Source organism: Polyodon spathula, chromosome 22 (assembly GCF_017654505.1).
Source record: "Polyodon spathula isolate WHYD16114869_AA chromosome 22, ASM1765450v1, whole genome shotgun sequence".
Taxonomy (NCBI): Eukaryota; Metazoa; Chordata; class Actinopteri; order Acipenseriformes; family Polyodontidae; genus Polyodon; species Polyodon spathula.
Window position 1 is genome coordinate 23,244,789 of NC_054555.1, and position 25,342 is coordinate 23,270,130.

A 25,342-nucleotide genomic window follows, 5' to 3' on the forward strand; every position below is an offset into this window, starting at 1 on the left:
TAGCACAGATATATGCAGAATACAGATGTGCACCAAGCAGTACATGGATGGTACACCTGTCTGCTGCAATTCAGTGTGATGCAGTTCTGCAGTTGAGCAGCAGATCGTTTCTCTGGTAGTGCAGACTACTCATATCGGCGCCCCCTGCTGTTTGGAGGGTGAGAGACTGGTCTTGGTTCTCAAGCATATGGCTAATGTAGTTTTCAAGTTAGCCCAATATTAACATTAACAACAACAAACCCTTAGTTATTACTGAAAGTCTTCCATTTTCCCAAAATGACTACAAGATGAGTACAAAAAAGGTCCAAGCCATGTGAAGTGTCCAATTTTCTGTAGGCTGTTGCTTGTGTTTCAGAAATCCAGTTGTAAACCTGTCAAAAGCCATACCATAAATCGGACGAACTGTCATCTCTATACAAATACATGGCATATTAATGGTACTGATTTCTGTCCATTTCAGTGGTAGTACACTTTAAAAAGAGATTTATTGGAAGAGAGAAAATCCTTTGGCACAGTATTTTAGAACTGTCAAGTTGTAATTAAGTCTTCTTTTAAAAACAGCTTTTTCCAGCTCTGAACTTCTTGTACTGTAAAAAGAACGAGAGGGGGGGGGTAGGGAGGAAGTTCAATGATGTGTTAGTGATGTGTTAGTGATTTAAAAAAACTGTACTGTTCTTTACCATATAGGCAGAGACAAATTTCCCAGGGTTGAAATTTCAGAATATGATAATTATCTGGGCTTGTCAATCACAAAAATGACAATATAATATGTATTATAAAGTGTTGACACACCACCTTAAAAAGAGTGCAATGTGGCAAACAGTGTTACAATTTGAAACCAGTTTTCCAGGCTTGGAAGCAAGGTACCGTATAATACAGTATATTGGTGACAGGGCAATTCGTTTTTATTCTACATATAAGGTATTGTATATGTTGGATTTGTCGTGTTCAGTTGCAGTATTTCAAGTACTGTTTATGATACATGCAAATGAACATTTTACACCCCATGTTTAACACATTATCTACAGTATACCACAGCTGATTTCTTATCTATAGCCTTGTACATTTACATTGGTTCACATTTGCTTCCTCTCTTTAAGCCATGTAATATGTATTTGTGGGATTTGTAGCCCCCTAAGTCCACAGTTTCCAAGCAAATTCCCTTAAAATAGTTGCTTTTTACCCTTGTGCTCTCCTTGTAGGGATGTGAGTTGCGTCTTGTAATAATGAGGTCGTGGGCTGGCATTACAGTATGTTTTTTAGCTGGTTTATAGGTTCCTTTATCACACTTCTTCATGGTCACACATTTGGACTGATGTCGTTTTCTGTTTTGAAGAAAACCCAGCTGGTAACCCTGACAGGTTAAAACAAACCACTTTGTTATCAATTAGGTAGGCTAGTCCTTAAAACTGCCCACTGATCTACTAATGCAGCTGTCTGAAGTAATGTCGGAGTCCGACAGCCCTGACTCGGCAGCTCTCCTAGTCTGCATTAACAGGTACAACTGGTAGGACATAAAATTAGAAACACTGTCCATAACACTCTTCAGTAGAGCTGGTGTTTCATGTGACCTACAATTCTGCACCTAATTCAGGAATGTTTGGAGAAAATGGGTCTTGGTTTGAAGAGCGTATGCCTGAGTCTGCATCACAATAAGGTGTCTGTAATAAAGATGACTATTTCAACTGCTGGAATCTTTTCCATGCGAGATTCAGGACAGGGATATGATTCTTGCGATGCTTAGATCAGCACATATATGTTGTCATGTTTGGCATAAGGCCCAGTAAGTCGTAAGGATAACTTAAAGCCTGTGACACATCACCTAATTGTATTGTGCAATGGAAGCATGTTTTGCAATTGCTCCAGTTCAGCGTAGAAGGATTGTTTATAGTGTTTTGATATGCATAGGTCGCTGCCAACAGGAAGCTCTTGTGAACTCAGGATGATCTCTCAATGGAATTCACCCATATAAATAAAAATACAATATTAACTGCCCTTTGTGAGCGGGACAAAGACAGAAAGAGATTGTTTACATGTGTGGGAGTGGTCCCTGTGTAAAGTTTTTTTCTGTCTAAATGATGAGATCATACAAGTGGTGGTCAAAACTTTAATATTTAGAATGAATAATTTGAGTGGTCCCTGTGTAAAGTTTCTCCTTGTGTGTGTGTGTGTGTGTGTGTGGGTGCGCGTGCGTGCGTGTGCTGGCTGGTCCCTGCGTGTGTGTGTGTGCGTGTGCTGGCTGGTCCCTGTGTGTGCTGGCTGGTCCCTGTGTGTGCTGGCTGGTCCCTGCGTGTGTGTGTGCGTGCATGTGCGCGCGCTGGCTGCTCCCTGTCTAACATGTCTCCTCATGTGTTTGTGTCGCAGCTTGATGGCACGTCTGACCTGGACGAGCGGCGAATGATCCACAGTGCCATCAGGGAGATCCGCCACTGTGAGATCGAGGGCATGGAGGCGGCGCTGTCATCCAAACGCTTCCGTGGCACCAGGGACTGCGAGCAGCTGGAGAACAAGGAGAACCAGATCAGGTGAGACGACCCAGTGCTTACACCAAGCTGAGGACACATGGGGAGCGCTGCATTGCCTAGGCTTTTCTGCAGGGTTAGAGAGGAGATCCAGGCTGGAGGTGGTTCTCCTCAGTGTGTTTCAGTGACAGTCACCTCTAGGGTTTAGCAGTTTGATAACATCTACTGACCAAGCCGCCATTTTGTGCAAAAGGTAAAAATAAGACTATCTTCAAAAGCTGAGGTGACCCATGTTTTCTTAGCTCCTGTGAGTGACATGACATGTAGTTTAAACTTTTATTTCTATTTCTGCCTCTTCTTCCTGGCTGGTTATGGCTTCTCCCATCAACTGCAGCTCTGGTAAAGCGATTTGCAAGTGAAATCTGGGAAATTGGAACCTTGCTATTGGAGAGTCTGTCCCCTGATAATCAGGCTGGTAAATATAGCTGTGAGTCTGCCGCTAATGTCTGGTTTTAGCTGGGTCCCAGGCTGGGGTAGGTGTCTCTGTGGAGGTCAGTCCTGCTGCCACTGCTCTCGCTTCTCTCAGATTGCACCCAGATGTGGCTAGAGCCAGGAGATGAGGAGGGGAGCTGGTTGAGGAGGTCTGTGGGTCGGGCTCAAGTGAACCTCCCCGTCGCGGCTTTTAGTTTGTTTGTTCTCTGCTTCCTCTTTGACCCGGTGCTGTTGATGGAGCGTAGGCTGCTGTAAAAATAAACTGGGAGCTTGAGGTCAGTTTGGAGCAAGTGCTTGCAGTGTGTGGTGGGGATTATGTGAGAGGGCGCTGAGGTTGCATAGAGAATTTTTATAGATTTAAATTGTTTCCAGTTTTCTACTTGGAAGATTCCTTTAATGTCTATTTTACACATTCTTCCAAAGTGTGCAATATAATGATCTCTACCTGAGTTGACTGAGTTGAGGTCTGTCTGTCTCTTCCGCAAATGGAGATGGGCATTACTTCTATTATCTTAAGGTCATCATGTAACTATAAACACTCAATTATAGGATATGTGGCAAAACTGTAATAAAATTAGTAAACTTATTTTAATAATGTTTTTTTCTATCTAAATGATGAGATCATACAAGTGGTGGTCAAAACTTTAGTATTTAGAATGAATAATTTGCATCCAGTGCTAGAGCCATCTTTAAACTTCACAGCCTAAAATCACAGAAAAATAGTGATTACTAAAAATGACTGGTATGATTACTCTGAATTACTTTCAATGACTAAGAGTTACTTGGAGACAAGAAGGAGGGGAGTTGAAGTAGTGTACAAATGGAGCGAGACGGTTAGAAAGGGAAAGAGAAAGACAGCTATGCAATGAAACCATGTTCCTGCCCTCAAGCATACATTATGTTATGAGTCACACACAGAGTGACACATATACAAACAAACATACACTTAATCATGCATACAATCGTGTCCACATACTGTAGTATGACTCGCACGCTCTCTCTCGAATAACTATAGGCTGTCTGGCACCACAGGAATGCCAAGTATTCCTGTCCATACTCCATGCAAACCCAGCGAGCTTGGAAAGAGGAGAGAGTGGGAGAAGCCCGGACAAATTTTATTTTACAAGCGTCTCTCAAGGGCTCAGTCAGATTTTCCTTTCAAAAGGTTTTCTCCGGGCCAAAACTGTCGGCTGTACGCGTGTGAGACTGTATGTTAGGTTTTTCTAGTTTTTTTGTTCCCAATGCTTGATATTTATTGATATAAATGACAATTTACTTACCTTTTTCCATTTTTGCGATCTTTGTGTCCTTCTGCTCACAATTACTGTGTTTTTGTTCATTTTTTTTTTAAAGTCTGTGTGAAGGTGCTTTCACCTCCTCTAAGGTCTTGTTGCATATCACGTCTGTAATGTAGGATAGTGTCTTTATCCTCTGTGTTCTATCTAGCTTGCCTCCTGTTTCTGTGTTTGTGCCTCTGTCCCTGTCCTGACTGCCTGTGTTTGTATTGCAGATACCAGCGCCTGTGCCCAGACCAGGATGACACTCTGGACGCCCTGTCAGGGAAGCTGCAGTCCATCGAGGACGTTGGTGAGCTCACTGCCCTGGTGAGTGAACGGGAGGAAGGGAGGGAGGGTCCTGGGGCTGTCAATACTCCATTTGTTTGGTTTCAAACTCGTTGTGGCTCAGTTAGTTAGGAAACAGAACTTCTTTACTGGTTGAAGCAAGTTTATTCTGTCTTTACGCTGTCCTCCGAAGCGAGTGCTGTCAGCTGACCACTTCTTTTCACACTGCAGACTCACTATGCAGCCACCTCCAGAGCTACAGTGTCGGAGGACAATGCAGCTCCGGAAGGTTAGAGGCAAGCCTGCAGGCGCATGGCCAGACTACAGGGGTCACTGGTGCTTGATGACCCAAGGACACCCTGGCCGACCTAAACCCTCCCCCCCACCCCCGGGCGGCACTTGACCAGTTGTGCGCTGCCCCATCCACGGTCGGCAATGGAATAGCCTGGACTCGAACCGGCAATGTCCAGGCTATAGGACAATCTAAGAGGAGTGCCTTTACTGGATGTGCCACTCAGGAGCCCCAAACACAGCATTCTTGATGTATTCTGTTTATATGACAGGGAAAAGAAAGTATGCTTAAGATAAGCAACTGAATTTGTAGATCATATCAAGTTTTGCACCTGGCATTGGATTTAAATGCAAGGTAGATTCCAAAACGATATAATAATAAAAAAAAAGAATTACTCTCTACCGTTGAGCAATCGGAAGTAATTAAACACCTTTTCAACAATTGTTTCATAAAAACATTTAACACATCGCAATTTAAAAAGAGCATATCATTAATAAGAAAGCATTGCACTGCACGGTGTGCAGCCCATGGTGTGTCATGCAAGCGTTGTCCAAAGTCTGTCTATTCCAAGTTGCAGATCCTGACTGGAGGCCCACAGGCGGCCCTGCACTGGCCTTTGCGCTCCCCAGGCAAGTACTGCAGCTGTGCTAACCCCCCTGTGTCTGCTCTCTTCCCAGCTACGAGGAGCCAGCGAGTACGAGGAGAGGAAGCTCATCCGAGCCGCCATTCGCAAACTGAGGGCACAGGAGCTAAAGGGTGAGTTCTCTGGCACTGCAGCCTAGAAACAGTACCAGCAACCCAACACACGCCTGGAGCTGTTGATGCAGACATGCCAGGTCATTGGAGCTGAGAGGCAGGGGGCTTGATGCAGGGGGTCTCAGACTAGGAGCCATTGACATTGACATTAGAGCTAAGGGGCTGGGAGTTTGAACTTTTCTACTATGAATGTGAGTATAGGCAAGAGCACTGTGGGGGAACGTTGTGGCAGGTCAGCCCATGCAACTATACCACTGACTCTCCCCTCTCATGTTTAGCATCTGAGAAAGCCATCTGTGAAAGCAGGTTGGATTCTGAGTCATTCCAGCAGCGTGGGAGCAGGGAGGCAGATCCGGAGCCGGCCCACAGCAAAGCAGTGAGTACAGAGGGGAAAGGGGTGGTGATGGGGCTACTGAGGTGAAATAGGGTGAGGCTTTCTTAAAGCAAGGAAAATGTTCTTTTACAATCATTCTGAAATACAGCCTCTCCAAACTCCATGACTCCTTTCTAAAGCCACCAGTTATAGACACATCTAGCCCAGGCTAGGTCAGCCAAGTTCTAGTAGTAAGAACTGGTGCCATCTAGTGAACCAATACAGGGATCGTTTCCTTGTATGCATTGCTGGTAGTGTACAGTAACTGTATTAAATGCTGCGTGTTACATATCTATGGCTGGTACTGTAACTCGACCTGAAGAGCTTCTTTTTAACTCAAAGCATAGTAACACAGACTTTATCAAAAAGTGAATTAACACAACATTTGAGTTATTGATAACTCTTTTACTAGTCCCAGACCTGCCTGTTACATTGCCTGGGTTTGTTATCTGGAAGACAAATCCTGTCTGTTGGATGTCAGTGTTGCTTTGGGCCCGTTGCCCTGGCAGTCTGCCCAGGCCTCCTCAAACCAGCTGTTTTCAGGACAGGTTCATATCAACGACTCCCACTGCTGTGCATCAGAGTGGGAGGGAAGGATTTCCTAGGGAAGAAAAGAGTTTAGGTGAAAACTGTCAGACTGACACAATGGAAGCCCCCTCTCATTTTGCTTGCGGCATCACCAAAGTTCGTAGTAGCATTACAAGACAGAAACAGTACTGGCTGTTGTGTACAGTGATTTGTTCTAGCAGTTTCCGCATTTGCCTTTAGTAGTGACTCAAATTTCCTCTGGTCCCGTTTCGGTAACAAGTGGTACAGAACCCAAGGAGGGTGGAACGGGGCAGGAGGGTGTTTGACCAATGGTCCTTCAAACACTTCAAAATAAAGTTGTTTATGAATAAAATAAGAGTCTTCGTCAAACTATTCTAGACTGGTAATGAAGGCAACAACCATCTACAACAGTCTAATAAACTATTTGAATTGTGTGACTGTTCTAGGCTGTTGGCTTCTTCCAACAATCTACAACAGTTTAGAATCAAAGCACAAATAGCAAACTGTATTCATGGGAACAGACTTTGTTTATAAAGCTTAACACATAACACACTAAATGTCTTCCTGCCCGGTGTAATTTTAATAAGAATCAAGCAGTTTCCTGGATTAGCAGCTTGTGATGTGTAGTAAGGGGGGGAGCAGTTGGAGACAGGAAGACTGAGTAGCAATTAACAGGAAGGAAAACCAATGGGAGATGATGACAGCATGGGAGAGAGGAGAGGGGTTAGAGGGAGAGTGGTTGGAGTGTGTTTGGGAGACTTTTACAACTGGTTTCACGCCCCTGATTTGCACTAATGTTATCAGAAACAAACACAGAAGGGTCTTATTAAAACCTAATGCTGTCCATCCTCGCTGGCAGAGCACATCATTGACAAACCATCTCCACTCCAAAAGAGAAATCATTCAAAAACAAAAAAAAAAATCTACTTTAATCCTCGCGTGCATTCGGAATACACAGAGATTACAGATAGACTGACCGAACTAAAAGTGTGTCTGTCAAGCCATATCACTTTTCCTAAAATTGTGTTTTAAACCAAAACATTTTTGTTGTTGTTGTAAAAATTACACTTACATATATTCTTTAAAAGGTGATGTCCTAGCCTTTTCCCATCTTCAAAGCAGCGATGGCCAGTCTCACACTGTCTCTGGTTGTAGGATTTAAGTATTTAACAAGCGTATTTGTGGCCACTGGAGTGTTTGGCCATTTGACAAGACATCACTTTATAAAGAGAAAAGGAAGGAGAGACTGAAATAAGAGGAAAAACAGAAGAGGGGAAAGAGTGGAAACGGAGAAAGGAACGTAGATTGAAAAGATGAGGTCGGTTGAGAGTAAGGGGTGATTACATAATGTTGTTACATTTCATCTATGAAAAATATGTAAACATTAAAACTGTGTGTGTATTTGCATTCCACAGGGTGTAAAATAAATAGTACATAATTTCCTGCAGTGTGTTGAGTTGAGTTGGTCTAAACCATTGCTGAGTAAAAGCAGTGAAACAACACTGTGTGTGAGGAGGCCCTTAAGTGTGTTTTTATCTTTTAAATGTATTAAAGTAGCATGTTTGGTCTCTTTATTTAATACCCATACCTTTTCTTTAGTACCGATTCTGAGTGTTGGTGAGGAAGAGAGGGAGGGAGAGCTGAGGGCTTGTAGGCTGTTCCCTATGTGTGTGTGTGTGTGTGTGATTCCTCAGAGCTACTTCCTGAATATTAGAGTGTGTAAGAACACGTCTTGTTCAGCCTAGGGAGCCAGAAGCACTGAAACACACACGCTGTGAGGTAAGTGAGACTCGACACACTCTCCTCACCTAAATCATTACATCATAAACTGGAACACTGGGTGAAGTTCTTTGTCTAAAGGTTGGACTTGGGCAGAACAAGTTTCGCTTGATTAAAGTTTCAGTTTAAAGAAGGAGAAATGCGTGAGTAGATGCTTACTTTGTCAACCTTTTAGAAGTAATGTGAATTCAACTGTATTGGACTAACTACTTTTCAACCTTTTTCAGTGTTCCAGGATATATGTACAAACCAGCATGGGTATTTGCCTATTTACACTAAAGCTTTGCATATTGTCATAAAGAACACAGTGTATATCTTTCTTTCGGGAAAATCGCAGCCAGTTAAACAGAGTTTCATTCTAACTTGAGAGACATTTCAGTAGCATAGGGATGCATAATATTAATGATAGCTCTTGGGATTTCGCAGGAAGTCGCACAGTTTGTTTGTTGGGTATAGAAGATCAACCGTTAAGGAAACGGCTCAGTTTTGGATTCGCACAATTTTTGGGGAATTTTGAGACCATTTGGTGTTTGCAGTGCCTACAGTTTATGATTCAGTGTTTTCAATATATAGATGCATCCGGTATTTAGATTACATTTGAAGTGCTGATTGTAAAGGGGTTTTGTGTGTTAAGTGCATGTACTCTTCTGCTACACTGGTGGATTAAGGGACAGTCCGAAATAGCCGTCCTATTCCAGAAACAATTCCTTCTGAAAAGACTCATGCTGATTGTGGCTGATGTACATAATAGGATACTAAACAGGTTAGTATCGGAAATGTAGATGATGTAACGTATCCCTTTCGGTGTGTAAATATGGTGACAGTCTTGTCTGTGATCTCACCACTGTGTTGGCAATGATAACTGCAGTGTACAGTGTGGTTTCTCAGGGTCCATTTCACTACTGTTGTCACGGTTTGGGTGCTTTGTATTGCTATTCCTCATATTACGTTCCATTAACTTCTATTGGCCAGAGTTCAGCCACCAGCATGTGTTTGTGGCTTGAAAACCATTGCTGTGTGTCATATTCTGGTATTAGATTCATTCTTTCAAATTGAATGCAAAGCTTCAGATGTGTATCCACGTTAGTGGATACACATTGGTTCTAGCTCTCCTGGAGGTTGGGTAGACAATCTGCAGGGACTGCTTCTCCTCAGCGCAGTGCAGCTACTGGCCAGGTAAGCTTGGGCAAACACCTGTAGGTCTTCCCTTTATCCTCCAGGAGGCAGTAGCTTGCTCTCAAGCTCTTGAGTATACAGAGGCTTGGGGGTTGGGATCGCTTGACCCCCACTCTTCTGTTCTGGGGAGTTAGTACCATTCTAAACTGGAGAGAAACAGTAGTAATATTACAAATAAAGAAGAACTGTATCTCCGTCGGCTGGTTTCACAGACCCTGATTAGCACTAATGCTGGACTACCTGATGTTACTTTAGGTAAAGTAGTCAGAGATGAGTGCTAATCTAGATCTGTGGAGCCAGCTTTAAGTGTGTGAGGTGGCAGCAATCAAAGAACAATCTTTGATACGCTTTTAAAAGAACAAATATGACATAGTTTCTTGGAATTCAGTTGAGTTACTGGTTGAATACAGGCTGTGCCAGGAATTACAGATAATAAAAGGTTGTTACCAGTCTGCTACAGTGATGAGTTTTTAATTGTCTTTGTGTTGTAAAGCTGTAGCCAATGTTGTTGTCATTGGGGCATGCCGGACCAACCCAACTGAGCGTCTGTACTCTGATAATACAAGGAAGTGTATACCTGACAATCAAAATAGAACTACCTTTCTTCTGTATTGTTAATAGAGCTATCACTGTCTAACTACTTAACACCTAGAAAAACACTTTAAGTTTGGCAGGCTGCCATTGTAAGAGGCTTTTGCGACATTGTTTTGTAGTTTCTTTGATTTACAGGATGTTGACTAAAAGATCTGAGTTATATTCCTATAGTTTTTATTTATTTATTTATTTATTATATATTATTGTCTCAGTCCTAAAATTCTAGGTGATGCAAAACTTTTGGCCAGAGTTGTAGCATTTTGAAAACTACAATCAAAATATCATTCCTTCTTTTTTATTTTAATTTTTTCCCAAAACATCTGGGGTGTTCTTCAATGCAATACTAAGTAAGAATAAAATAAAAATAAAGATATTTTACCATTGGATCTGGCACTAGTCACGAAATGTTAACGAGGTATCGAGATAAGATTGTGGTTGTCGTGGTGTCTGGAGATGCTAAATCTGTGGGCTTGTGAAGTAAGACTGGCTGGAATGAAAGGAATGCTGTGCTGCTGATCACCAGCATGTACTGTAATCAAAACACAAAGTGCATTGGAGTTCAGCTACAAGCATGAGACGCTGTGTAGCACTGTCCCCTGAAGCAGGTGAGTGAAGGACATCGAGAGACCGATGTCCCTCAGTACAGTAAGTGCTACATATTTCCCACTCTGTCTAGAGAAGGGGACAGTGCGCTGCGTATTGTTCACTTTCAAATTGACCTATTTAGCCCAAACCTTCGTTATTGAAAGGGCATTGGTCTAGAAGATTGGGATGTTGCCTGCAATGAAATAGTTACTGTGGAAGCCTTTAAAGGAACTACCATAGGGTGGACGTCTCGCCCACTGTTCTCATTGGTTTGTAGGTTATGAAATCTCAGTGACTTCCATCTGTCTCAGTGAGTAATATTTATGTGTTTGTCCTAATCCAGGTTGATTACTCACTGTCTTGTTTTCGAGGTCTGTGGGCAAGCTGTGACAAGTAATGTCATTCATCAAAGTGATGCTGTTCAGAGGAGTAGGCATTACAAAGGAAGAGATTGGAATTTGTTAAGATTTGAGATTTAACTGTGTGTGTAATTAAATGAAATCAACAGATGAAACGTCACAATGCAGGACTGATCAAGTCAGAGGTGGATTTTCTTAGTATTTTACAGCACTGGGCAGTCACCCTGGATTTCAATTGGATTGCTTGGTGTTGTAAAATGCGCTAAACATTCAGCCATACCATTTTGTTTGTTCCTTATAACCATTGATTTATTTATGTATTTATTTTGTTTAACCTATACAGCGGTTAGACCAAACACCAAACAAAATTGCTAATACAGCTTGTGTCGGCTGTTCCTTTGGTGGTTTGGGCTGGTACTGCACCCCTGCACTTTGTAACCTGTGTAAATGTGCCCCTCGCATACAGTAGCACATGATTCACTTGTTATGCAAAAGCCAACGTATATGTGTGCCAGGGCTTGCTGGGGCTGTTGGTGTAGCCAGGCCTCTCTGATAGCTGAGCCAGCACTGCAGGCATGACTAACACTGAGGGATTGGGCAATCCTGGAAGGTGTGGATGGAAACCCAATTACTGAGGAAACTCGAAGCATACTGCCTGCAGCAACGCACACTTCCACAGGGCTGTCCTAGAATCCTGTGACAATGAGTTGGCCAGTCTGAGCCACTGGTTGGAGGGGTGTTTTTAATTTGGTAGCCCTGATTCCTGATTTCTCTATACTATGCTGTATTGCATATGCTGGCTCAAATCTCCGGTATTGGGTTCTCTGTGCTATATCTGCATGGTATTGCTCTGAGTTTTCAATACTCTATTGAATTGACTGGCATCCTTAATGCCGATTCCTTTTATACCAAGTAGAATTTCCGGGATCTCGGTTCTCTTGTTATTGTTCTCTACACTATACAGGATTGCATCTGCTGGCTCAAAGATCTCCAGTATTGAGTTCTCTGTATTATATTGTTCTGAGTTCTCAATGCTGTATTGGGGTTGCTGGCTATCAAACCCCCAGTTCTGGAGTTTTTTCACTGACCCCAGCAGACCCTAGATATCCATGAACAGTGTGGCCACAATGCAGTGTTGCTATCCGGAACCACAGTGATGATTTGCTTGTTGCTGTTTGCAGGACCTGGAGATTGACGACTTAGAGGAGAGGCAGCGAATCAGGGCTCAGATCAGAGAGCTGCGCAGCCAGCAGAACCAGGAGGGGGCACTACAGAGAGCAGGTGAGAGAATGTGCAGGACCTCTTTTACTAATGCATTCTCGGTCTAACATGAGACCTATTCTACAGCTACTGCATGCACATAAATATCCACTTGTGTTTTGCCTTTGCTATATAAAACGAAAATGAAATCTGTGCTTGTTTGAATATATGTATTGCTGTGTCTTTGTGTGTGTCTGTGTTTGTGCAACAGCACCCATAAGTGTTTACATACGAGTTTCAATTTCAATATTATTCATATATTTTGGTGAAATAGGGTGAAAACATGGTTCATGACCAGATTATCTCCTGTTCTAAATGCAGTTGAGCATTTCTGGATCAAGTTTAAGAAGGTGGTGAAAAGAAAACAGACTTCAGTTACCAAGGTGTTGAAACTACAGTAAAAGGAATAGTGGGCTTGAAGCTGTAATCAATCCAAAGGAGGTCATACCAGATTAATAAAGAAACGCAGAATGGGCGTAGGTACTTAGGATCTTTTCTTACACTGTTTTATCAATTTAGATTTTGTACTAATATTAAAAAATATGTTTTTTATTGAATGAACTAGTAACAGTACATTCAGACAGTGTTCTGAAACCAGTGTCAATAGGGATGTTTCCAGTAATGAGTGTACAGCCAGGATGCTATTCAGCACATGAAGAAAGAGCAGCCTTTATAAGCAGTGTGAGGTGTTTTAATAGTTCAAGTCTGTGTGCAGCTCTGCCTGAAGGCTAGGTGGGATTGCATGTCTGTGTTCTCGCCTGTATTTCTTGTCTATATGCAGTAAATGAATTGAGCAAGGATCATTGTACAGTAAACCTCATTTTATTAGCACACATGTACAGTATTTCAACTAATTTAGCTGCAGCTGTTTAATCCATTACTCAAAACAGAAGTAGCCTCAAATTTCATTTTTATATTTTTCCCCCTGATGTCTGCAGTCGTTTTGAATTAAATTTTGGTGTGAGTTCAGAAGCTGCTCTTCACTTGTAGTTAATAGCCATAGACAGATGCAGGCTGGATCAGTGTTTTTATACATGTAAGTGCCAGCGCTATGTATTGAGCACTTCTGCATTGCAAGCCTTCAATGCTTGAGTCAAATGATGGCATAGGCACCTACTCCAAAATAAATCCACTTTCACTAATCTTGAGTTATATATAACTAAGACTTGCAACTATAAATGATAGTAATCAAAGAACGATTTGCAAAAAACGCATTCAAATGTTTATTTAAATCTAAGTTCTCCTTTTAATGGCTGCTAATTGAGCATCACTAGTAACTGTAGTCCAAGCAATAACATGTATGACCCCTGATATAGAGCCTGGATTATGGACATGAATTCCCTGAATTCAGATGTTTGATTTGGGTTTCTTTTCCATACATTGTATTTGTTGTTAAACTGAATCTGGACATTCTTAAGAGTGCTGTGGTTTTTTCACTCATGAGGATAGCCTCAGAGACAACCCACTCCTCATTCGTGGAATAACTACAGTGCTCCATGAACATTGTAGAACACAGTAGAGTTACACTAAAAACTGTGAAACCGTTAATGCTCATTATTTTAGTCTCTTCGCTTATAATGACCGATAGCATCATGAAAAAATATGCTTGTTGTGCCAGTCATTTTGAAGCCCTTAAAACCAAGCACGGCATTGCTGTGCCACAGTATGGGTGATCCTCCCCGGGTTGTTTCTCTGTGCGCTAATGTAATAAAAGGCAAACCTGGAACTGGAGAACAGCGAGCTCCCATTCACTGGCCTTGTTTACATAAGCTACATCTTTTGTTGTGTTTGTGTGCCGTGTACTCAAGCAAATGAAAGCACATGCACAGCTGCCTATGGATTATCTAAATGAATATTACCAGCCTGCTCTCTTTGCTCAGTGCGGTCGTTTCAGTGTTCCACATGAAGAAGTTTAAGAAAGATCTTATCTTAATTTCACCAGATAAGGGAGTCTAATGAAACATGGCAGTATTCACTAAAAGTGCCCTGCTGCTTAGGTGTGGCTATGAGATAGAGCCGGTGCTTACTAACTCTTCTAGTTGAAACGTCTTTGTTCAACCACTCATTGTTTCTCCCCTACTAAGAGATTTTCTATTCGCAGAAATTAGTGACAGACTCCCCCCCCCCCCCCCCCCCCCCCCCCCCCCACCTCACTTTAGAAAATCAGCCTTTATTTCAACTGCACAAATCTCAAACTATTCGCGATCTCCCAGTTTTATTCACTTTGACCTGTGACCTAATTTGTTCATGTGACTTTGGTTTCTGGAAGACCAAACGCTTTGAGATATTGGCTTCATACTCAGTACACAACTGTATTCTATGATTCTCTTGGTCCTATCCAGTTTACATCATATTAATTAACTATTTAATTACAGGGGCCAGTATGCTTTGTTTCCTCATTCCAGAGACCTGTGACACGGTGAGATCCACACAATTTACTGGGTATCATTTTGCTGCAGCACGTTTCAGAAATACACACAGAAGCAAAGTTATGAACTCCAGTTCTGGCAAGTTAAGCAGCTAAATTTGGCCACCTGCAAGTGATTTGAATAGCTTTGTTATTCTTCACCAGAGCTATGGAAATAAATTCAAAACTACAGTAGCAGGGTTCAGTTCAGCCTCTGTTCTATCAGGTGAGAGGATTGCCACAGCACACACTTTTGGTACATTTTCATAGTGCTTCATTATACTGGCAATGACAGATCTGAGAACTGTGATTAGGTAGCACATTAACTAATTCTTCGGCACCTTAAAGATAGCAATGTTTAGAAAAATATAGAGTTACATGTCCCCAGGTGTTACTACAACAGTTTAAATAACGTACCTGTAATTTATTTTCTTTGTTAACAATCTGACAGCGTTTTACACTTACAACTTAAAAAGCTGTTTCAAAGCTCTTTTTTCAAAATGGCCGTTCTAGTGCACTGATAGTGTAAGGATTGTTGCCGACACTGTCAAACGGGTAACACAGCAGTAACGATCCATGGTGTGGTACGGAACAGAAAAGCCAGAGCACTTGTTGTGTATTTTTTATTTATTTATTTATTTATTAAATCGCTCTTCCTGCAGTGATTTAGAGGACAGATCTCAAACCCCAGTGCACTAGAGCGGACATTTTGAAAAGAGCTTTGAAACAGACTTTAAAGTTAGAAGTGTAAAAAGTTGTCAGGATGTTAAAAATGAAAAGAAAAATTAAGTTATTTAAACAGTTGTAGCATTACGTGGAGACATATAACGATATATAACCCTCTATGAACTCTTTAATAAGAAACACTTCCTTAGCAGTGAAACTGAGACACTCCATTCTCAGCTCTTAAGCACCACACATCACTATTGTTAATGGAGGCCTACAGAAAGCCTTGCAGAAAGCTAAATGGTTTAACTGTTCGCTCTTCTTTCTTGAAATGAGAACATCATTTTAATTTTACAGAACTAGAACCCAAAAATGTATAAAACTAAAAAGCTATATAATTCAAAACACTTGCAGTGAAAAATATAAAACAACACAAGAGAGAGGTCAACTATGGTTATCTAGTCTTTTAACCCAGTTCTATAAATATTCTGTACATGGGAGCCTCACAATCCAAAATCTAGAGGAAGTAACAAAGACGCCACAACACGCATATCCCAGGACTACATTCCAGGGTTCCTGAGAGGGACAGGAAGGAGCAGCCTGTGCTTGCCGTGTGGTTTCCTGGAGAGAGTGGAGCCCGTAGACTCATGCCACCCCCCAACTACTTCCTGTGCCATTTCAATTACAAATCCAGACTGCATGGGATGCTGGCATATTATCAGTGCCAAGAGAGCTCAGAATTCCATACCTGTTGGGTTATGTTTGTTTCCCTCTAAACTGGGTGTATTTAATTCACATCTCCCCATAAAGATGTGGAATCTACTGTACATATCTGAAATCATCAGCATATTGCCATATATTTAGTTTTTTGTCCCTGAAATATAACACGTCAACTGTAAAATGAGAAAATATATACATTTCTATTGCTGATTTAATGCAAACCATTACCAGTTGTGGTTTTTGTTTTCCTTATGTCTAACCTAAATTTTTGCTTATAGTGCAGTTGTACTCTATACAGGACACTTGTAACTTTTAGCTGCCCCCCCCCCCCCCCTCCCCCCAGGTATGACATCCGGAATGGTGTTGGTCCTGGACCCTCTAAATAAAGAGGATGGAACCCTGCCATCACGGCAACGCCTTTATTCAGAGGCTTCCGAGCGGGAAATATCCTCACGGCAATGCCTCGATTCAGAGGCTTCTGAGCGGGAAATATCCTCACGGCAACGCCTGGATTCAAGGGCCTCAGACCGGGACCTGTCAAAACAACAGCACCTGGATTCAGGGGACTTAGAGCGGGACCAATCGTCACTGCAACGCCAGGGCTCAGAGCTGACAAGCGCCTCGAGCACTGACTCTGAGCTTGAGTGTGAGAGCAGACTCACAGGTGGTGCCCCTGAGCAGGCCTTGTTGGGAGGAGAGGATAAAAAAGAGGTGGAGGGGGTGTCTCAAACTGACCAAGACAAAGACCTCGTTGACGGGAATGCCTTTTCCAGGAGCGGGCCACACAAGGAGCCTGCCTCCCAGAACAGCCTCCAAAACGGGGGAGAGAAGCAGGCAGTGAACAGGGAGCTGGGAGGACACAACAGCAGCAGCAGCAGCAGCAGCAGACAGGTAGGCACTGAGCAGACCATATCAATAACCAGCTCCCCTTGCCATTTATTAAGGTATCCTGAATACATATTTATATACTGACCCTTTTTTAAATAGTGTTGATTTAAGACTATTTGACTCAACAAACATTTCAGTAAAATTGCATTGTTGTTGCAAAAATCGGTGTACTTTAGTAGCAGTTGATTCATTCTAGCATGGGGAATACATACTTTTTGAGGAAAAAAAGGGGTAAAAGGCACACTGGGTTTTTTAAGGCGAATATCTGTTAATGTGCTGAGGTCTGAATCCTACACAGGTGCAATCCACATTGACCGTTTGCTTTTGGTCATATTATCTAAAAAATATCTGACAGGGACACTTGTTGGTATCCCAAAGGAGGAAAATGATTGTTTTTGCCTTCTGAATACATCTTCAGCAATGTTGTTTCAACAAGCATAAAATATTTGTCTCAGAACTTTTTAGTTCTAAAGCTGAATATAGAATCTCTTTGCCAGCTGTACAGTTAGTCACTGCATGTCTGTGACAGCGACAAAAACAACTGCAAATTATTTTTCTCTCGCAGGGAAATTTATCATATTGCAGTATATGAAAATGCTATGGCTGTTTAGAAAATTGAGCAGCAGTAATCACGAGGCCACATGTTTCCAAGGTCTGAGACAAAGCAGCAAGGTTTAGAATGGGTCACTGCAAACCATGCAATACTTTTGAATGGTTTACAAGACCAAAAAACAGGGGCTTTGCTGGTCTCTAGGCAACAGAGACTGCTGGATTAATGGAAGCAGGCCTCAAGAGCAGGTGTCTTCTCATTTAACTTGTTGTCTTTTGCTTGACAACGAGTTAAATAACAGCAAAAAACCATATAAAATATTTTCAAACACAACACAGAGCTATGCATATGTCGTAATGGGATCCAAGTTCTTTCATCTAATTTCTCTGACTCAGTTTTTTTCATGTCAGTCCAATTTCTTTGAAGAACTCTGAACGTGCTGCAGCTCATCCAGTTCCTTCATGTTCAAGTTCACTCTGATGTGATGACAGGCTTTTAATAAATCAAATGCATTGCTCCGCAAATACATTGGATCCAACTTTGTTCTCATTTGTTTGCCAATGAAAACAGTCATTTATTTGACTGTGAAAACACACCTTATTTAAATTGTGTTTTGCATTCATGAGGGAGAGCAAATCCACAGTAGCCACATGTCTGTCTTTCCACCACCAGAGGGCGCAGTCTTCACTGTGGCGCACACCACACTTCTCACTTGCAGCTAGCTGCTTAAACTGAACTGCTTGTAACTAATAAACAATGGCACGTTTACCACTGAAACTAAAACAGAATGTTTTTAAACTTTCTAACCCCAGCTACAAAGATGAACCTGGGCCGCATGGATTTTCCATTACGTTGGTGTGAATATATATGTTACTTTAAACTAAAGCACAGAGATTAGTCGAGGAATCTTCTGTTTCACCTTGGGTGTAACAAAGCACAAATATAGGTCTGCTTTAAATCAAAAGCAACGGTGTGAAAACGATCATAAACTAATAGACAGGGATTAATTCAAACACAACGAGGCATGTAGAAAGACATTCTGGATTTAAGTGTATGAGGAAAAAAAAGCTGGCAAGAAGTCTGTAAAGTGGTGAAATTGTTCACTGTGTACTGCCGAATCCTGATGCAGTGTGTGTGTGTTGTACCTGTGACTCTTATAACCTGTGAATTAATCTGAACATGTCTATACTCCATCATAATAGACTGGTGCATTCTGTCATATATATTGATATTATATATGAGAATAAATAGATCTATAAGCATAATCATGTGTGAGCCAACGTTGGTGTGATTTGGCGTCTTTAGCAAATGCCCGTCTAGTGATTTTACCCTATTGAAGAAGTGTAGTCGAGGGTAAACGCAAACGTTCCTAATTCTCATTTGGGGCGCTGTGTGAGTAACACATGCTTCTAGTTTTTGATTGCTCCACAACATTGTGCCAAAAACACAATAAAGTGCTTGAAAGACTCAAGTGCTAAAAATGAAATGATTGCATGTTGAAAGCATCAAACGACAGTGCCAAACCCATTAGTACAATATACATTGCATTGTGTTACTCTTGAAACTGGACCAGCGAACCCAAACATTCTGCCAGGCAGCAATAAAAACAGTTCAGCGACAGCGCTGGGGTATAAGGAACACTGCTCTCTCTCTCTGTTTCAGACCAGTGTGACCAAGGACCCCCCCTACAGCCGCTCACAGACCTCCCTGAGCAGTGCCAAAGACAAAGGTAAAGAGAGCATGACTGATTACAGTCAAACCTGTCTAATCTAGCCCCTCTATAAACCAGCACGCTGTAGAATTCAGCATCATTTACGGGTCCTGACCCAATCCCTGTTGAAATTAACTTAACTAATAATCAATGTGGAAAAGTTTCAGATTGACAGGCTTGGGGCCTTTATTCTTGAAAGTGTTCTTAAGAAGAACTTCAATTTTCTAAGAAGGATCGTTGTGAATAGCAGTTCTTCTTAAGTACACTTAAGAAAAAGTTGGATTTAATAAGATTTATTTCAAGGACGTTTCAAGAATCTGACCCCAGCTCTTTGATTTTGGAAGATATTGATTTCTTGCAAGTTATTTCTGTCCCACTGTCTGGAGCACAAACATGCCCTTTTTGGGGAGAAGGGGGTGGGACAAGGGGGGGGGGGTGGGGGGGGGGTGCTGTTCAATGTCTTCACGGTCTCTTCAGGAATGACACATGGCCTGAGGTTTGTTGTTTTGTTTTGTTTTGTTTTGTTTTTTTGTTTTTTTTAATGAGTCTTCCTGGACGAGTGCCTGCATGAGAGTGTGCCTTTGTGTCCGTGCTGTGAGGGAGCGTGGTGAGAGCGTGTCTTATAAACACAGAGTCATCGCTGCGCAAGCCCTGCACATTTTTTGCCCGAATAAGGCAGAGCCTTCTGGAAAATCTTATAATCTTTAAACTATCAAAAAGGCAGCTATAGATGAGATTAAAAAAAATAAAAAAAACACACCCTTGGTGTTTCTTAGTTAATATTTTAGCCAACTAAAGCTTGATTTAAAAAAAAAAAAAAAGATTCTATAAGAAATTGATGTAAAAAAAAAAGATTCTTTAAGAATTTTTCAATGACAGACACAGTGGCATAGACAAGTATCTTGCTAGAGAGAGATGATAAACAGAGAAGGGAGTGAAAGAGAGAGCCAGTTTAATGAAATCAGCTGCTGTGTGTAAGCTCGGGCTCAAAGAGGTGTCTCTCTTGTTTCAGCAGCAGAGAAAGCTGGCTCATCTTTCAACAGAGCTAGCTCTGTGCGGGACCGGGTGAAGAAATTTACAGCAGAGGAGCCGGGCCAGAGAGCCGAGCTCAGAACCAACTTCACAGGACAGAGACAGGGGAGCAGCCGGGTCTGTGGGAACCTGCAGTCCCCCTTCTCCAAAGCTACCCAGAGGGGCGAGGACAACAACGGGACATACCGATTCGGGAAGAACAAATCAGGACTTACCTCCCAAGGTCCTGCCGAGAAGTCCGTCCCTTTGAGTTCCGATCCTGTCTCGGGTCCAGCCACCACAGGGAGCTCCAATGGAGTGTCCCAAACCAGGAGGCTTCAAGGGGTGTCTGCTGATAGATCCTCCCCCCTGTCCCGGGACAGCCAATTGGAGAGGGCCAGGCTGACATCATCGAGGGATGAAAACCTCAGGGAGCGATCAGACAGCTCAGAGCAGTCCAGGACCCTGAGTACAGCTGAACCCCAAACACAGCCAGAGTGCCCCCAAACTGACCCCGACATGAAGACCCTGCTGACCATTGAGATCAAGGACAACCAAGGTGCCAGGACAGCCACGCGTGTGACCGGGAACACTGGCAGCCAGCAGGCAGGTAGGTGCCGCTTCAGAGATTAAAGCTCACTGTCGAGTTTAATTGTAGAACAGTCATGGAAAAGCAGAGAGAATGAAAAAACTGCAGCAGGATGTATCTCTTTATTATATTGAATCCTGCATCCTCCACTTCTGGTCTTGTCCTGGTGAGAGCTGGTGGTCGTTCAACCACTTTAATGCTGGTTCCAATGGTTCAAGACAAAGTTATTGTAAACATGGAAAAACACAGGGAGTACATTGTAAAAGAATGGCCAACTGCAAAGGGATATATCTGTTTATGATTCTTTGTCATCTGTGCCCTGTTTGGAAAGTCCTGTAATGATCGAATTATGGTCAGAGGTAGATTTTTAACAGTCTCTAATTATGGTTAGAGGTAGTTTTAATTCTGATTCAAGACATTTTTTTTTCCCACAGTTCAGCCCGGCTGATTTAGAATCCGCAATAACTGACGTCAACTGTCAGGAGTTGATGTAATAGTTTGAAAATATCCCCATTCTAAACAATTGTATGTCTGATGTATTTGAACAATAGGCCACTTCTCCAGCTCTGTTTGGAATCTAACAGATTGTATGAAACAACACTTTTGTTTGTTTTTGTGAATAGGGGAAATGCACAGACTGTCGGCAATTGTTTAAACGGGGGTCCAAGTGAAGATTACAATGAAATGACTAGAAAGCACAGCCGATTCCATTGGAAAGACACTGTTGTATTGTGACCCATTGCAGTGTCACACGTCCAGTCACTATTTTCACCCTTTTATTTCAAACCATAAGTGATAAATAATAATAAATGGGTAGAGCATTTTACCTGTTGGAGACGTTTGTGTAACTCTTTTCTCTGAAGGCAGTACCCAGAGTTGAATGTGTTTTTGAAGTCATGGAGGTTTGCTGTAGACTAATGGTCACAATTTTGTCTTGAGCAGATTTCTCAAATGACACAAAGGGAGAGATTGAACGCACAGACTAGTATTCCCCTACCAGTATATCAGTATTGCAGTGATTGAGATTATTCCATCCACTGTCACAGGCACATCACTCTTTGAGATCGATGTTCTAGGCTTCCTCCAAGCACCCTGAAGAAATCCATTATTTCAGCATCAGTGCATTCTTGCACATTCCCCTGTACAGTGTGGCTGTGTTGAAAGCTATCCTCTCTCTGTGTGAGTTTGGACTGGTTGCTTTCTGTTTCTAAGTGATGTTAGAGAAACCCCAGGATACTGATTACACAGCTGAGCTAAACACTGGAATACCAAAGTGCTCCAGCTTCAACATCAAGTACAGACTGAACCTAGCACAGCATTCTGTCAAATTCCTTCCACTTCCAATGCACTGATTGTGTCAGTCTTGAATTTTCATGACTCTTCTCCAAACTTTAATCACAGATTCATTGTCTTACAGACATTTGATTGCATTTTATTACAATCCGGATAACCTGTTGATGCAGTGCCTTGCCTCACAGGGTGGCACGGTGGTGTAGTGTTTAGCACTGCTGCGTCACAGCGCCAGGGTCTGGGTTCAAATCTGGACTGGGGGATCTGTCTGTGTGGAGTTTGCATGGTCATGGTCTTTCTCTGGGTACTCCAGTTTCCTCCCACAGTCTAAAGACATGCTGGGCAGATTGATTGGTCACTCTAAATTGCCCACAACTGGCATCCCATCCAGGGTGTAGTCATGCCTTGCACCCTGTGTATACCGGGGTTAGGCTCCAGCTCACCGCGACCCTGTAAAGGATTAAGCGGTTATTGATAATGGATGGTTTGTCATGCTTACACATTTAGCTATATCTTGTGAACAGGTATTTAAAATGACATACTGCATCTATAGTTGAACTGTTTTTGGTCATACCTTTTACTAGTATCAGCTGAATATGAAAAATACACTAGACCACAAAGGAAAATCATTTTCCATTTGGGTTCTCAAAGCTTCTTGCAAAGTGTGCTTCTTTAGCACAAGATATTGTGTCTTTACAGTAACTGTTTATCCTATTGTGATAACATTTGGGGACAACCATTTTCATTGAGTATCAATCTGAAGGTATATAAAACCTGTTTATCTTCATGTGACACTTGTATTGTTGTTGTATGCAGAAACTGATATGCCTGACATTTGTTTGTCTTCACTGCAGTTATTATTTATAAATGACTGTGCCTGCCAAAAAATCGGTTTCAAAGTTTCTGTTTCAACTAATGCCTGAAAGACATCTGAAATAAATCACATTCTACTGCAGTACAGCACATTAACCCTTGAACTGGGTCAATTATATTAAAATGTCAGTTTTTTTAAATATAACATACTGCTATCTGATGCAAAAATACATTCAGCTGCCAAGTACATAGATTACGTGCTTACCAAAAACAAAGTAACGTCTCTCTCTCTCTCTCTCTCTCTCCGCTCCCTCCCTGCAGAGCTGACACTGGGTCTGAGAGCCCCCCCCTTCAAGATCATATCATCCTCAAACACCAGCGGGGCCCTCAAGGTAAATCGCTATGAACTTCTTCTATTTATATATTCACTGTAGTTCTGAATAGTGCGCCACGTACTGACAGGCGTCTGGCTCTGTGAATGCCCTGTTTGTGAGCTTGTGTTGAAGAAGCTTTGAAAGCTGGGTGGTGCTTGAGTTCTACTTGCTGCTGCCTCTTCAGCATATTGCTGCATGGGATTGATCAACACGCTCATCGGAGACTCCTTTTTGTCTTCTGAACTTCATTGTACAACAGGCTGCAACAATCTCTTTCAACAATAGCCGCAGTGAGAGGTCTTTTATTGAAGCATGTGGAAATGTTAGGGGTTCAACCTGGATCAGAACACACAATCAAATGAGTGGCTTGGTTGTAACACTTTCCCCAAGTGGACAAGCCCACACGCAGTTTTCAATAGTCATTCTGCTCAGGCCCACAACTGTATGGCTGGGTAAAGGAAAGTTGGTGACTGAATAAGCCTCCTAGGTAGTTGACAGCGTGAACTACCCAGAATATGTCCTCTCTCAATCCAGATCTTTAAATCCCTTCAACTCCTCCTCATCCTCAGCCACTGAGAAGCTAGTAATCGTAGCCTCAAGTTTTTTGCACTCTTGGCCTTAAGGTTACTCGGAGATGTCTCATCTGTGGGGCTGAGGATTGTATATCTTAATAATTTTTTTTTAATAACGCACATTCAAGGAGTTACACACAACGCAGCAATGAGAGAAGAGGTTGTCCCTGATTACCTGATTGCTGGTGTAGTGAAGTGTGCTTCTCCATCCATTAATAAAATGGATGTTAAAGCAGCGATGAATGAGTTTGGTTTTAGAAGATATTTTTTAACAATGCCACATAGGAGCGAGGATGCTGTCAAAGGGTTACAATAAGAGGCAGTACTGCTCAGACCCATTGGGGGGGGGGGGAACCTTGAACTTGGAGTCTGTTTATCAAACAGTTTAGCAGACTTGCCAGTTCTGTCCTTATATGGTTATACTGACACAGCAGTGAACGAGCAAGCGAGGGGCTGTGTCTGTGTGTGTTGCACACACTCATGTTTTGGGAAGCAAACGATAAATCCTCCATACATCTTCACTGACACGATCACAATAGCTCTGCTACAGCTTGATAAATCCAAATTATGGGGGTAAATAGGAAACTGCTGTGTGAAAGGTACAGAAGGGGGTTTGACTAGCTCAGTTTGTTCGTTAGGGGACAGACAGGATAGTTTGGTATCAGTCGACAGTGGAGTACACTCTCTGGTTGAACTGCAAAGAGAAAGGTAGGGAGCTGATGCTTTCTAAACTGGAGGCGAGGAGAGGGGAGAGGTTAGTTTGTTTTGTGACACACGTGTGTTTCACCAGCCTGGACGTAGATTTAGCAGCGTGGAATTCAACTGAAAGACTCGCTGCTGCATCTCCCAAACCTGCCAGCAGCTCCACCACGGCTTTACTCATCGGTATAGACCAGTGGAAACCCAGCAATAACAATGTTATGTTTTAGTTTTTTTCAAACGGTGTTTGTGTAACCCTCTTCTAACTTGTTATATCAGACTGTGATGTATGTATTTATGTTATTAAGCAAAAGGGTTCATGAGACCATTCCAAGTGTGCTACTAATGGTTGTTGATGGCGCTTTATGCATGTTACAGGTGGGGTTACTAGTTAATTGTCTGTTAAAAGTGAATGAAGGATAAGGTTTCTTCAGCAGAGAACTAATTAACTAATTTGTCTATATACAGTATGTGTTCACAAAACACCGTTTGTGAAACTGGTCAGCAAATTTGTGCAAATGAGAGTTATTTTTTTAGAAGATTAAATATTCAGAATTTGAGTTAAGAAAAATTGAATTAATCGTACTGGCATCAAATGTTTGTGAAAGTAATTATTTTTAATCAGTCAAAAATGCCTTTCCCACTCTGTTATAACAGTCTGTATTAAAACTATTTTAATTGCAATAATTACCCCCTCAGTTTCCTTAAGGGAAGTTCAGTCTGTTCTTCACAATGGTTTTAAGATGGCTTCCTTTTACTTGCATCAGTAAAACTGTATCCCTTAACCATAAGCCGACTTGGCGAGACACAACA

General features: G+C 42.0%; 1 protein-coding gene and 1 long non-coding RNA gene across 8 annotated transcripts in view; one reads left to right on the top strand and one right to left on the bottom strand.

The window, feature by feature from the left end:
• Window positions 1-25,342, top strand: part of LOC121297153 (smoothelin-like) — a 78,965-nt gene that overhangs the window by 28,451 nt on the left and 25,172 nt on the right. For 5 of the 7 annotated variants that reach the window (XM_041223232.1, XM_041223237.1, XM_041223235.1 and 2 more), the window contains exons 2-10: window positions 2,365-2,525; window positions 4,465-4,558; window positions 5,486-5,564; window positions 5,843-5,940; window positions 12,161-12,260; window positions 16,376-16,923; window positions 19,133-19,199; window positions 20,194-20,802; window positions 23,206-23,276. In XM_041223232.1, coding sequence (XP_041079166.1) covers window positions 2,365-2,525; window positions 4,465-4,558; window positions 5,486-5,564; window positions 5,843-5,940; window positions 12,161-12,260; window positions 16,376-16,923; window positions 19,133-19,199; window positions 20,194-20,802; window positions 23,206-23,276 — 1,827 coding nt within the window. Of the gene's footprint in view, window positions 1-2,364; window positions 2,526-4,464; window positions 4,559-5,485; window positions 5,565-5,842; window positions 5,941-8,306; window positions 8,409-12,160; window positions 12,261-16,375; window positions 16,924-19,132; window positions 19,200-20,193; window positions 20,803-23,205; window positions 23,277-25,342 lie in introns of those variants that run through there. The other 2 variants (XM_041223233.1, XM_041223238.1) reach the window with 2 other exon arrangements.
• LOC121297155 lies at window positions 612-20,511 on the bottom strand. The gene is made up of 4 exons (XR_005947131.1): window positions 20,429-20,511; window positions 6,358-6,538; window positions 2,383-2,499; window positions 612-1,325 (listed from the first exon to the last, which is right to left on the bottom strand). It is a non-coding gene; the product is annotated as an uncharacterized LOC121297155 (long non-coding RNA).